This window comes from Pseudophryne corroboree, chromosome 6 (assembly GCF_028390025.1).
Source record: "Pseudophryne corroboree isolate aPseCor3 chromosome 6, aPseCor3.hap2, whole genome shotgun sequence".
In the NCBI taxonomy this organism is placed as follows: domain Eukaryota; kingdom Metazoa; phylum Chordata; class Amphibia; order Anura; family Myobatrachidae; genus Pseudophryne; species Pseudophryne corroboree.
In genome coordinates this window covers 264,454,294-264,467,015 of record NC_086449.1, presented here as the reverse complement: position 1 = coordinate 264,467,015, position 12,722 = coordinate 264,454,294, and the positions used below count along the sequence as shown (strand labels likewise).

Here is a 12,722-nt window from a genome sequence, read left to right as displayed (position 1 = left end):
TTACATTTTGTTAAATTTATTTTTAGAGGTTCCAGCGGGCCCTTGATGTCCGGGCATGCTGGCACTTGTTTTTCGACAAGTGCTATCATACTGGAGCATGCTTGCTGGAACCTGTGGTCCACCTTTAAAAACCCAATATTATTTATTATTACTATTACCTCAGGGCTGGTTGTCCATGGGAGGGAAAATCACTTTTTTTCCCACTTCCCTAAGGATTCCAGCCCTGGGGTGGCAAGTTTGGGGCTTGTTGCCATTACGGCAGGAGGACCCCACATTGCGTGTCCACCTGCTATAGCGTGAGCTGCCCTGGATGGTTCAGCCTAGTGCTAGTTATTGCAAAATAGGGGAGACCTCACGCAATTTTTTTCTGTCTATTTTACAATGCCAGCGTAGGCTCAGAAGCCAGGCGCTGGTTAATGGGACCCCACACCGTGTTTTTTTCTAGAAAGTCACTTTTTTATTCACGTAAATGAAACAAAGCTTGTACAGATTAGAGTGATCTATCCAGTGCTTTCACTCCGCTGCAGATTGATGGTGGATTGCCGTTGGATCTGCAGCAAAATAGGGGTTTGAAATCCTATGAATATCGACGACGGATGAAAGTCAAAACCGATGAATAGTACTGTTGATGCCTGTCAGTTTCAATTAGACACCAAATCCATCCTTTAGTAAAATGAGAATCTATTTACAGATCCATTTTAATTGCATGTATTAAGTTTTATATGTATATTAAACCACTTATTGGTATCTAAGTGATATGTTCTGTCTGTAGTAAATGCTTTTTGTTTCTGTAGACGGATGAAGAGAAACGCCAAGGTTTACCTGTGGTAATGCCTGTGTTTGACAGGAATACATGCAGTATTCCTAAATCTCAGATCTCATTTGTGGATTATTTCATCACTGACATGTTCGATGCATGGGATGGTAAGATTATGTTTTGTAAAAATAAAAGGGTTTTATTATTTTTTAATTTCACTCAATCACAAGAAAGTACGCATTAGCTTAGATTTGGCACTGCCAAAGGGGAACCAAACTGATGTTTCTGCATGCGTGAAACTTTTGTATATTACTGTTTTATTTGGGTTGATTTCAACATGCAAGGGGAACACATCATTATTTTTTATTATTATTATTATTATTGTTGTTGTGTGTGTTGATATATAAATATATATATATATATATATATATATTCTCAGCACTGTACAGTTATTAAAATATGCAGATATTCATAAAAGTACATACCTAAACAGAGGGCTCCCATAATGCAATGAAAACTGGGACATCCATATTCGAACATAAAGTGCATCCCATACTTTCTCTCCGGTCCGGTATGATATACTAGCAGACGGGGTGCTGGCTGTCAGTATACTGACAGTGGTATCCTGTCTGCCGGAATATCAGCAGTGAGTCCCCTTGTGGGCCCAGTGGCGAGCTTCTCTCACCACAGGTTTTAAGGTTCTATTGCTTGGGCACAGATGGTCAAATTAAACTGACTGAGGTACAGGTTGAGTATCCCATATCTAAAATGCTTGGGACCAGAAGTATTTTGGATATCGGATTTTTCCGTATTTTGGAATAATTGCATACCATAATTTATGTATTATTTATTTATTAGCAGTTTCTTATATAGCGCAGCATATTCCGCTGCGCTTTACAATTAGAACAACAGTTATAGAACAAAACTGGGCAAGACAGACAGACATAGAGGTAGGAAGGCCCTGCTCGCAAGCTTACAATCTATAGGGAAATAGGCATAGATACACAAGGATAGATGCTACCTGTTACATAATGGTTCCCCAGATTGCTAGGTTCTTAATGGGTTGTATAATATGATCACCCAGCAATGTTGGAAGACAAAATGTGAGGTTATGTGCACTGTACAGAGGGGATGTAACTGGATAGGGAAGCATTGAAGGTTGTGTGTGGGTCTGAAATTTGGTAGGCTTGTCTGAAGAGGTGAGTTTTCAGGGAACATTTAAATGTTTGGAGACTAGAGGAGAGTCTTATTGTGCGTGGGAGTGCATTCCACAGAGTGGGTGAAGCCCGGGTAAAGTCCTGTAATTTTGAGTGGGAACAGGTAATAATGAGATGTCATGGAGATGGGACTTAAGTCTAAGCACAGAATGCATTTATGTTACATATACACCTTATACACACAGCCTGATGGTCATTTTAGCCAATATTTCTAATAACATTGCGCATTAAACAAAGTGTGTGTACATTCATACAATTCATTTATGTTTCATATACACCTTATACACACAGCCTGAAAGTCATTTAATACAATATTTTTAATAACTTTGTGTATTAAACAAAGTTTGTGGACATTGAGCCATCAGAAAACAAAGGTTTCACTATCTCACTCAAAAAATTCCGTATATTGGACTATTGCGTATTTCAGAATATTTGGATATGGGATACTCAACCTGTACTAATTAAGTCAGTTGTGCTTATGCATGGATATTCTTAAAACCTTGATTGTGAGCGTGCCTTGAGGATAGAATTTGGGAAAACTTGCCTTGCTGTACAGTGTATATAGCTTATGTAACATAATATATAATATATTTTTGGGTATAGTTCCTCTTTAAAATCAAGTTATCTTGTGTATATTTGAAGCTAGGCCCTCTTAGTGTAATATAAAATGTTGGCCTTATACTTGGTTTAAAGTGAATTTAAAAGAAAATTCTTTATGGTTAGAGCTCTATTTAATTTTTTTTTGTTTCCCCAACAGCATTTGCGGACTTGCCCAACTTAATGCAACATATGGATAACAATTTCAAATATTGGAAATCACTAGATGAAAGACAGCTAAAGACTTTGCGGCCGCCCCCTGAATAGCTAAATCTGGCACCCAGTAACACCTCTCAGCCAATGAAGCTCACCCTAATAGGAGTCCGATTAGTTTTGGTTAATTCACTGTTACCAAAACCTGCTTCTTCATCTTACAAGAACGTTCATGTAACAAGGATTGTCAGGTCAAGCGTTACCTCCAGTACCCTGCAGTAAACTTTAAAGACACAAAACAAATAAGCCTTTTGCATTACTTTATCTCACAAGTTAAATTACACTGGATTGCTGCAATATCAGTACTGACGGGTTCTACACAAAATAGCTGTTCATTTTCTTCATGCCTTTATGAAAACCTTGAAGAGACCTTGGATAAAAGTTTTCTCCAAGAGATCGCTCAAAGAAAACAAAAAAACAAACTGAAATTTGCAAGTGAAGGAAATCATCTTTCGTGTCTCGCAGCTTTTAAGAGAACACTCTGCTTTTTTTTTAAAGCACTTATAGTTGTAACAATCAACACATTAAAATGCACTCTTTATCAAGGAGTTTTTGATCTCTAAAAATAGATCTACTCTATTTTTTAATATCACAGATGGGGCAATCACTCACCTCTGCACTCTACTGATAGGGAGCTTCTCATGGCTGTTTAGTAGCAAATTGTATAAAGAAAAATACACAGAAGAGTTTTGAACTTGATCATTAGCATCTATGATTAAAATATGTTTTATTTATTTTATTAGATGTTCAATATTTTCTATGAATTTATATAAAAAAAATAACAAAAAATAAAAAGCCAAAGCCAACTTTAGATGCGTTACAAATTCACATGATTCATAGTCATTACTATACCTTAATTGATGTACAAACCTTTTATTTTCATAAAAATATTATTCAAATGACACATTTGTATTGCACTGTAAGTCTCACTGATTTATGTTGATTGAAAATGTTCCTTATTCTGAATGGTGTTGCAGAGGATCCAGTTGCATTTAGTGCCACAGGACAGGCATGTAAGACTATTTAATTTGGTAATGGCCAGGTTTTACTATCAGTTGTTTTTACCCTGTGATGCCAGTGGGCGCCAGGAGTTGCTATGCAATGTGTTGGAAGTTCCACTGGTTCCTAGGGGAGAGGGTGGTGCTTGCTCTTCCCTCTCCCGTATTTTGCAGTTTGGTTCCCTATCAGAAGTCTGCCTTATTTTCTACAATATTTCTACAATGCATTCCACAGCAAAGATGGAGGGAGAGGTAAAATATATTTAAACATTTTGTAGCTTCTCTATTTTGTTTTGCAAAGGTATTACTTAACTCCAGTTTGGAAAGGTATGTACCTTCACAAATTAAATAAGACATTCACAGTAAGCACCAGTAACAATAAAGTGTATATTTTAAGAATTGTCAACTGTTGGTATTTTTTTACTAATATTTAATTTTGTGTTAATAATACTAAGATTTTAACCATCTTACCTAACTGCAGCCATGCACATCTGGCAATTAGGCATGACTGCCAGAGGATCAGATTTAAAGCAGGTTAAGCTTCATACAATTGCACATTTATTGTTTGCACCATTTGGTGAGATGGCAAAAGCCTAGCTTCTTCATTCCTGATCAGCGAGTAACACCACGCGCATCCCAGTCGGTTCATCAGATTTTCCATTATACACAGTAACATTTTAACACCACATTTAGGGGGGAATTCAGTTAGCCATGGTAATTTACCACGGGCTAATTGAAGCAGCAGGGCTATTCAATTAGCCCTGTAGGCAGCCCACAGGCTGCAGTTAACAGGGATTTAAAATATAATTTAAAAAAAATCCCTGATAAATAGACTTTTCTCAGATGCCATGGCCATGTTAACATATAGGATCGGGAACTTATCCCAGACTCTATGGGTTTACGACTGTTAACAGGCGAGAAAAATAGGCATTCATTGAATAGCCCCAGAAGTTAAAACCCGAGGCTTCAATACTTTTTCACACCCAATAAATTATAATTGAATTAGCCTTTTATTTACCAATGTTGTGGTCAAGCAACATGAATTTCGTATTATAGCTGTGCTGTAGTGTTTATATTTGTATCCTTTCTGTGACAATGATGCTCTGAAACAACATTTACATTTGTGATTTTCTTCCAATCAGCTGTTTCAGAAAAACAAAAATTCACAATATAATAATAATAAATGATATCATTGGAATTTTGCTTGTTAAATAAAGGGTTAAAATTGTAGAATGCGGCAAAATATCTCATTGCATTAATGGAAGCTACCAGTGCAATAAAATAAGTAGGTAAAAGCACAACACTTCAAATGTGAATTCTAAACACTTTGTACAGGTCGAATATCCCATATCCGGAATGCTCAGGACCAGGAGCATTCCGCGTATGGGATTTTTCCAGATAACAGAATACCTATAGTGCCGAAATATTCCAGTTTTTGGAATATTTTGGTTTTCAGGTATCCTGATAACGTTTATTTTATTTATTGGCAGTTATTTATATAGCGCACACATATTCCACAGCGCTTTACAGAGAATATTTGCCAATTCACATCAGTCCCTGCCCCAGTGGAGCATACAATCTACAGTCCCTATCACATGTACACGCACACAAATTCATACTAGGGTTAATATTGTTGGGAGCCAATTAACCTACCAGTATATTTTTGGATTGTGAGAGGAAACCGACGCAAGTACGGGGAGAATATACAAACTCCTCACAGTTAGGGCCATGGTGGGAATTGAACCCATGACCTCAGTGCTGTGAGGCAGTAATGCTAACCATTACACCATCTGTACTGCCCGTGCTACCCTGTAATCATTACTATTACACGTCTTCAGTGCACATAAGTTTTCATGCGTTTTGCCCATCTTTCAAGTGCATGAGCCCTAAATATGGGGAAGAAGGGTGCATGCATTTTGGAGAAAATGGAACACTGTACTTCAGTAATCATTTTCTCAGCATTCATATAAAGTAGGTTCCAGATTTATAATAAAATAAAATAATGTAAAAAGTTATTCTTAGAACGTTACCCAGGGCTGCCATCAGAAATTGTGGGGCTTGGGGCTGCCAAAATAGGCAGCCTTCCCCCCCCCAATCCCAATCACACACTATCATCACCCCAGCAACCCCTGCACTCACCCTTCCTCCATTAATACACCGCCCACAGCAAGCGTCAAATGTCGTGTTTGGGCAGTCCGTTAGAAGACCCCTCCATATTTTGATCCAGGAGAACGGGACCAGGGGGGCCTGTTGTGCCTCCCCACCAGGTGGCACCCATAGGCACGACTGCAGAGTGTCAGGACCACATCAGCAGCAGCAGCACAGAAGGAGTCCAGAGCAAGCAGCCATAGAGGGACATAGCCAGCGGCATTTAAAATTTGAAGCTGGCCACTAGCTAATCGGAGGTCGCAGACCGGCAGCCACTCAGGAGTGGCCATCAGCACTGTCCTTCTTAGGCTGCCTGCTCTGGACACCACTGCCATTCAGGAACCCCTTCACCGCTCAGGCCTGGTACTCCCGGTCCCTGTTGGTACCTTTCAGTCAGTGAATGAAGACTTTATTTACATTTGTTTCCTGATGTCCATTTACATACAGCTATGTGTCCCTCCTATTTATATCACAACACATTGTGAGCGTGTATCATGAGGAAATGTATGGTAGGCAGTGAAGGGTAATTATTCGAAGCCACTGGTTGTGTAGAAAATTTACAGTCACAGAAAGGAATCACAGTAGTGCAATGAAATATACTCCAGTATAATACTATATTTCTTGACACAATTGATGAGATCTTTCCTTACACTAGTTTCTATGGGAACAGATATCATCGATGCCAAGGTATGGTACTGCATGAATAAAGAATGGTATCTTCCTTAAAGGAAAAGTGGAAATAGTTTGTTTGGTGAGAAAAGCACTTTACTGCATTTTGAATCAGTGTAGTAGGGAAAAAAAATCTATTCAATTTATTGTATAGCTTTTTCTATTCAAAAAAGTGCTGGACACAGTAGCTGAGTCCCCAGAGAAAATGAAGGATGATGGTGGTACTGAATCATCATCTTCTACTCTTATGGGCCCTACACACTGGCAGATGATACTGCACGATATGAATGTTCTCGTTCATTAATGAACGAGAACTCGTTCATATCGTGCAGTGTGGAGGCACCAGCGATGAACAATGCACGGCCCCGCGCTCGTTCATCGCTGGTGCCCCGTCATTTGTGCATGCAGGCCAATATGGACGAGATCGTCCATATTTGCCTGCATTGCTATGGAGCCAGATGACGGGGGGAGTGAAGAAACTTCACTCCCCCCGTTACTGCCCCCCGCCGCCAGGTCGGCCGTATCCGCCGTCGGGCAGCTCGGCGGCGGATCTATCAGTGTGTAGGGCCCATTAGTCTATTTAAAATGACCCTGAAACTAATATTTGTTGTTCCTGTCGACAATACTCCTTACAATATTATTGTAGCATAAAATTATCTTACCTTAGAGATCATTCATTCCTATTATGTCACTGCTAAATCTGTGAGCTGTTTGTTTCCTTTGGTGCATGTTACATGCTCATATGGCCAAGTTGGAATAGAGCATGTATTTTTAGTTCAGCTGCAATGAATCCTATGACCATCTTAGTTTTTATATGTTTTATTAAGTCATTATAAAGCACTATTTCATAATGTTTCTACCGACTTTTAATGTTTTCTTATCTTTACCCCTCTTTGAATGTATTGCGGCTGCAGACAATCTTTGTGATGGGATTCTGATTTTTTAGAAAGCAAAAAATAGATTGGTAACAGCAAATGTTGTATATTCAGATTTTTGACCCATCCTTCTTAATCCCAAAAACATGCAGCAGAAATGCTACATTTTTGGAAGGGTGGATACAGCATTCCAAGGACAGTAAAATAGTGCACCAGTGCCTGAGACTTCAGCGGAATCAGTGAGGAGAAATCTAATATTGTATTTCTCACTGTTTTGGTGAATTCAGTTCAGGATGATTGACTGGCATGTCAAGTCCATCATATTGCACGTTTTGCCTCGTATCCCACAGAGGTGTGCAGGAAAACTTGCCATGTTGTAGGTACTGTGGGCCTGATTCAAAGATGTACACTATTCCGATATTTACATCGCTGGCCGATGTTTTTTTTTTTACTGCACACGGGATGCGGTCAACATCCCGCCTGACGGGATCCCGGCGGTCGAAATACCGACGCCGGAATCCCGACATATTCTCCCTCCGTGGGTGTCCACGACACCCATAGAGGGAGAATATAATAGTGTGCCGAGCGTAGCAAGGCACCGTGCCCGCAGCGTGGCGAGCAAAGCGAGCCCGCCCTGTCGGGATTGTGTGGTCGGGATTCCAGCGTCGGGATTTCGACCGCCGGGATCCCGTCCAGCGGGATTACGTACTGATCCCCTGCACACTCGTGGCGAATGTTTCCTGATGCCTCTGTGATGTCGCTCGCAGAGAGGATTAGGACACAGATTGAGTGACAGTTAGGTACTATTTGTGAGTGGTAGCGGGGGTGGTTAGAAAACGCAAGCATGTCAGAGCCAGTGACTGTGTCCTTGTTTCCCTGCTACCTGTGTCTCAGTTCCATCCATCATTCTGAGTAACCATAGGGTTTCTATGAATGAGAATAATCAACTCATCTGGGACGAATGCTGCGTCTTTCTACACAGCCGTTGGGATGTGCTAAGCTGCAAGTGGGCGTCTCAATACAAATCTTAATGGCTGCAATATCTGCATATTTTCACATACTGGGGCTAATTCAGCTTGGATCACTTCTGCGATCCTCTCTGCAATTTCACGATTATCGAGAAACTGCGCAGAACGGGTCCTGTGATTGCATTGCAGGATTGCAAACGCCTCTACTCGATTGACAGGCAGAGGCATTTGGTTGGAGGAATGGAGGTGAGGGCGTCCGGCATCGGCTGAAACAGGGACGTGTTGCCCTGTTTTCCAGGAATAGCGAAGCCAAGGACTGTGTCGCAAGACGAGGTTCCCTTGGCCTCACAAACCGCCCTGCAACAGCCAGCCTGAGTAAGCTGAGGCCTTCTACTGCATTTGCATTGCTATGGATTGCATTTGTAAAGCTTCTGCGAGCGTGCATCTCAGAATCAGGCCCTGTAACTGGCTTATATGTGTGCAGCCTAGCACTGCAACAATAATTAAATTACCCCCTTTGACTGAATTAACTTGGACTGGACGGCAATGTTACCGGCTGTGTTTGAAAAATGACAGGAGCTGGTTGGCTGGTCATTTATCTCTCGTTATCCGTCTCCACCTTATCACTTTTTAAGGCTTAATACATTTGGGCCTAAAGACTTTCAGCTTCAGTTGCAGCTTTGCTAATTTAGCAAAATTGCAACTGCTAACAATCAGATACTGGGGGCCACCCAGCACAGAGCAAGGCCGCCCAGCATGCTAATGGTCGCCAGCGATGCGACGCTGGTCCCATAACATAAATGAAGTCTCCTGGCTGCGAAGGCAGGCGCAGGTTGGCCATTTTTTCCATCACAGTGGCCGCCACGAAAACGGCCTGGACCCGCCCACATACCCGACGCCACACCCCACAACGCTGCCTTGTCACCCCGCGAACACCTCTGCCTGTCAATAAGGCAGAGGCGTTCACATTAATGCGATGCAATCGTATCTCCTGGCCGGCACACACGCAGAACAGGCCTGCGGATCAGGAGAATGCAATCGCATCGCATCTCCCACCCAATCTGAATAAGGCCCTAAGTAAGCACATTTTGATTTAGTTAATTTATAAGTGGGGAAACTACAGATCAGATCTCTTCCTAGTAAAATTGGTTATATTACCACGTACATTTTGTGTTCCTTAAATCCTATACAGTAGACAGACTATAAATTCTGCAATAAAGTTGGACAATCTATCCAATGTTGACTAAACATTCTATTTTCTTCCAGGATAGCAAGCATGTATGTGATGTGTATTGTCTCCTCTGACAATAGGAGCTGAAGAGTTAGCTCATTGGTAGTGTCAGTGACTGGGAAGCAGCAGCCCTGAGTTCAAATCCCACAAGGGAGTTTCTGTAGAATTCCACATTGAGTATATGGAGGAGTAAGAAAGTAAGTCTTGCAAGATGTGTAGACTCTACTGATACTATCCTCCTATAGAAGGCGGCAGAAGAACAGAGTCAGACTACAAAGAGGAGACATCTGACCTACTTTGTCTGCTAACATTTATTTTTTCCTTTAGACAAAAACAATTTACAAGGCTATTTAACTGTGACTGTGAATTACTATATATGCATGTATCAGGGGGCTAATGTTACTAGTAACATGTATAACACAGTTATTCAAACGTTAAAGTGGTAAATTACTAATATCCTGATTGGATTTATTACAATGAGTGACACATTGAGGTTACTATTATTAGCTTTTTTACATCAAACAAAATAACGGTTTTCCATGCAGGCAGATTCCTACAAACAAACATCACTAGAATCTACTTTACATACAAAAACGTCCTATTGAGTTGAATCACTTCAAACTAATTCTTTGACATATGGGGGGGACACCCTGCACAGGGCAAGTCCACTCCGAATGCCGGATCCAGCCCCCACCCCACCCCGCAGTCACACGAACGCATCAAACGATGGCGATGCTTTTGCATGTTTTGTGTAGCCCTCTGCCTGTGCAGCCTAGCTGCGAAAGCAGACAGCTACCCATCATGTTAAGGGTCGCAGCGGCTGTGTGTGACATCACGCAGCTGCCGCGGCCCGCCCCAGCAACGGTCCGGACACGCCTCTGTTGTCTGGACTGCGCCACTTAAACAGAGCGTCAATGACCACAAAACGCGGTGTCAATGCACTGTTCCTGCCCCCCTCCAGGTCTCGAAGACAACACAGTTTAGGAGCTTGTACAGGCACGTACCGGCGTATGCGCATGAGCAGATGTGCAAAAATAGCTTTATATCGATTTTAGCACATCAGCGTCAGGGTCTGAATTAGGCCCTAAATCAATGCTTTCATTTATTATCACAGTAGTCTGGTCACTTGGTGCTCAGATCCAGACAGACGGAGAGGACTTCCCACAACAACCGCCATCTCCTCATTATTGTACGTACACAATCGTACAGTGTTTTAGGTTAATGTGAATCGCATTTTTAGGACGAAATTAGTGTTTGAGGTAATGGAATACCATTATGTATCTTTAAATATCCTGGTTTCTCCAGAGCAAAACATGGATGCACTAAATGCCGAAAATGACATTCAAATGTGTAGAGGTGCTGATGAATGTTCATGTTGAAAAAAGAAATTCTTTCACAATCATAATCGAGCAAAATTCCAATCCTCAATGGCGGTATGGTTATCCGAATATCTGGAGACACTCCGCAATGCAAAAACTCATATTTGTGCCTGTGGATACATACTTCCAGTTAATAAAAGCAACACAACAAAGGTGGATTTTACAATTGAATTTCTATATTTCAAAATATATTAAATTAAATAAAATGTTAATGTAAGGGGGGAATTCAATTGTTTAAGCGCGAGTGACGGGCGATCACGGCGCAATTTTGAATTGTCCCCTGTTTTTGCGCTGATCACACCCATTTCAGTCAGGTTTCGCTGCGCAAAGCGGCAAATCCCGACTAAACTAATGGGCGCAATTTGAAAAGTCCCATTTGGGCGCCCGAACAGGTTACTTTATGTATTTCAGCTTGCTACCCCCGGTGGTAACGTTCCGAGATGAAGGTCTCACTCCCATTGGCAGCAACATTTGAATAGCTGCTGGCGGGTGGGGACCTGCAATGACATTTGAATTCCCCCCTAAATGTCCATTTTATTTCATAGTTACCACATATATATATTTTATATATGTATATAGGTAGATAGATATACAGTTTGCATACTAGTTACCAGCCCAATAAAATTACGGAACGACAGAACAATAATGTCAGCGCCAGTGGCTGTGCGTGCCCAAACAGACTAACACTTGAATTGCTCCGTTAGGCGCCATCTAGTGGCCGCCGGCATGCAAAACATTTGAATTTCCACCTTTTTATATAGGATATATATCAAGATACACACATAACCTGTATTATCAATACAGCTGTTGTAAAACCTTTGGCAATTGGTTGTTTCATGCACCAGAGTTTCCCAAGCTCTGCCATTACAATCCATTTGATTTAACTATCTGGACTCAAGCATGGCTATCCTTATAACCTGGACTCTAGTGTCGGAGTTTGTGAAACTCTGTCATGTACTAATGATGTCACGTATTCTATACTAGTTGAAGAGATAGCTCATTGGTAGTGTCAGTCAGTGCCAGATTAAGGTCCACATAGGCCTGGAGCTGAAATTGCTGAAGGGCCTATTGTGTGCCACCAGAGGGTGTTACCAGTTTTGCGGCAGTGTCATTATGTCATATGTGCTCCCCTATGTCCATATGTTCCTATGCCTGTGTATTTGGCTATGGGGCCGATTTATCACCATCCACATCTGACGACGCGTATGTAGTGTGATAATGTCGGCCAAATTCGCAATTCAATAATTGAGTACATCGCATGCACATGCACCTCCGCCCATCACTACCGCCACTGGGATCCACCCCCTTGTCGCACCTACCCCCGAGCAACATGTCCGTATGTGCCCCTGACTGTATGTGCTTCTGTATGTCTGTATGTGCATATGCATATATGTGCCCCTTTATGGGTTGGGTACGGGATTCAACCGTGAGGATGCCGGTGGTCAGAATACCAACAGTGGCATCCCAACAGTCAGAATCCCAACACTTCTTGGTATGTAAACTAATTCAACCCCTTACTTTCTCCCTAACCCTCCCTCAGCCTAACCCTAACTCTCCCCACATGCAGCCTAACCCTAACCCTATCTGGCATACTTACATTAGGGAAAGGGGAGAGAGAGAAGGGGGGAAGGGGCACAGAGAGCACGAGAAGTGTAAGAGTGAGAGAGAGA

The 12,722-nt window shown here is 41.7% G+C and overlaps 2 protein-coding genes across 9 annotated transcripts in view; one reads left to right on the top strand and one right to left on the bottom strand.

The window, feature by feature from the left end:
* The window catches only part of PDE8A (phosphodiesterase 8A), a 462,427-nt gene extending 458,239 nt beyond the window's left edge, over positions 1-4,188 (top strand). For all 3 annotated transcript variants that reach the window (XM_063925983.1, XM_063925981.1, XM_063925982.1), the window contains exons 21-22: positions 795-924; positions 2,732-4,188. In XM_063925983.1, coding sequence (XP_063782053.1) covers positions 795-924; positions 2,732-2,838 — 237 coding nt within the window. In that variant the 3' untranslated portion in view covers positions 2,839-4,188. The remainder of the gene's footprint in view (positions 1-794; positions 925-2,731) is intronic.
* Positions 4,189-9,955: 5,767 nt separating this feature from the next.
* FSD2 (fibronectin type III and SPRY domain containing 2) overlaps positions 9,956-12,722 on the bottom strand; it is a 116,158-nt gene continuing 113,391 nt past the window's right edge. For all 6 annotated transcript variants that reach the window (XM_063925976.1, XM_063925975.1, XM_063925977.1 and 3 more), the window contains one exon: positions 9,956-11,162. In XM_063925976.1, the coding sequence (XP_063782046.1) occupies positions 10,910-11,162 (253 nt within the window). In that variant the 3' untranslated portion in view covers positions 9,956-10,909. The remainder of the gene's footprint in view (positions 11,163-12,722) is intronic.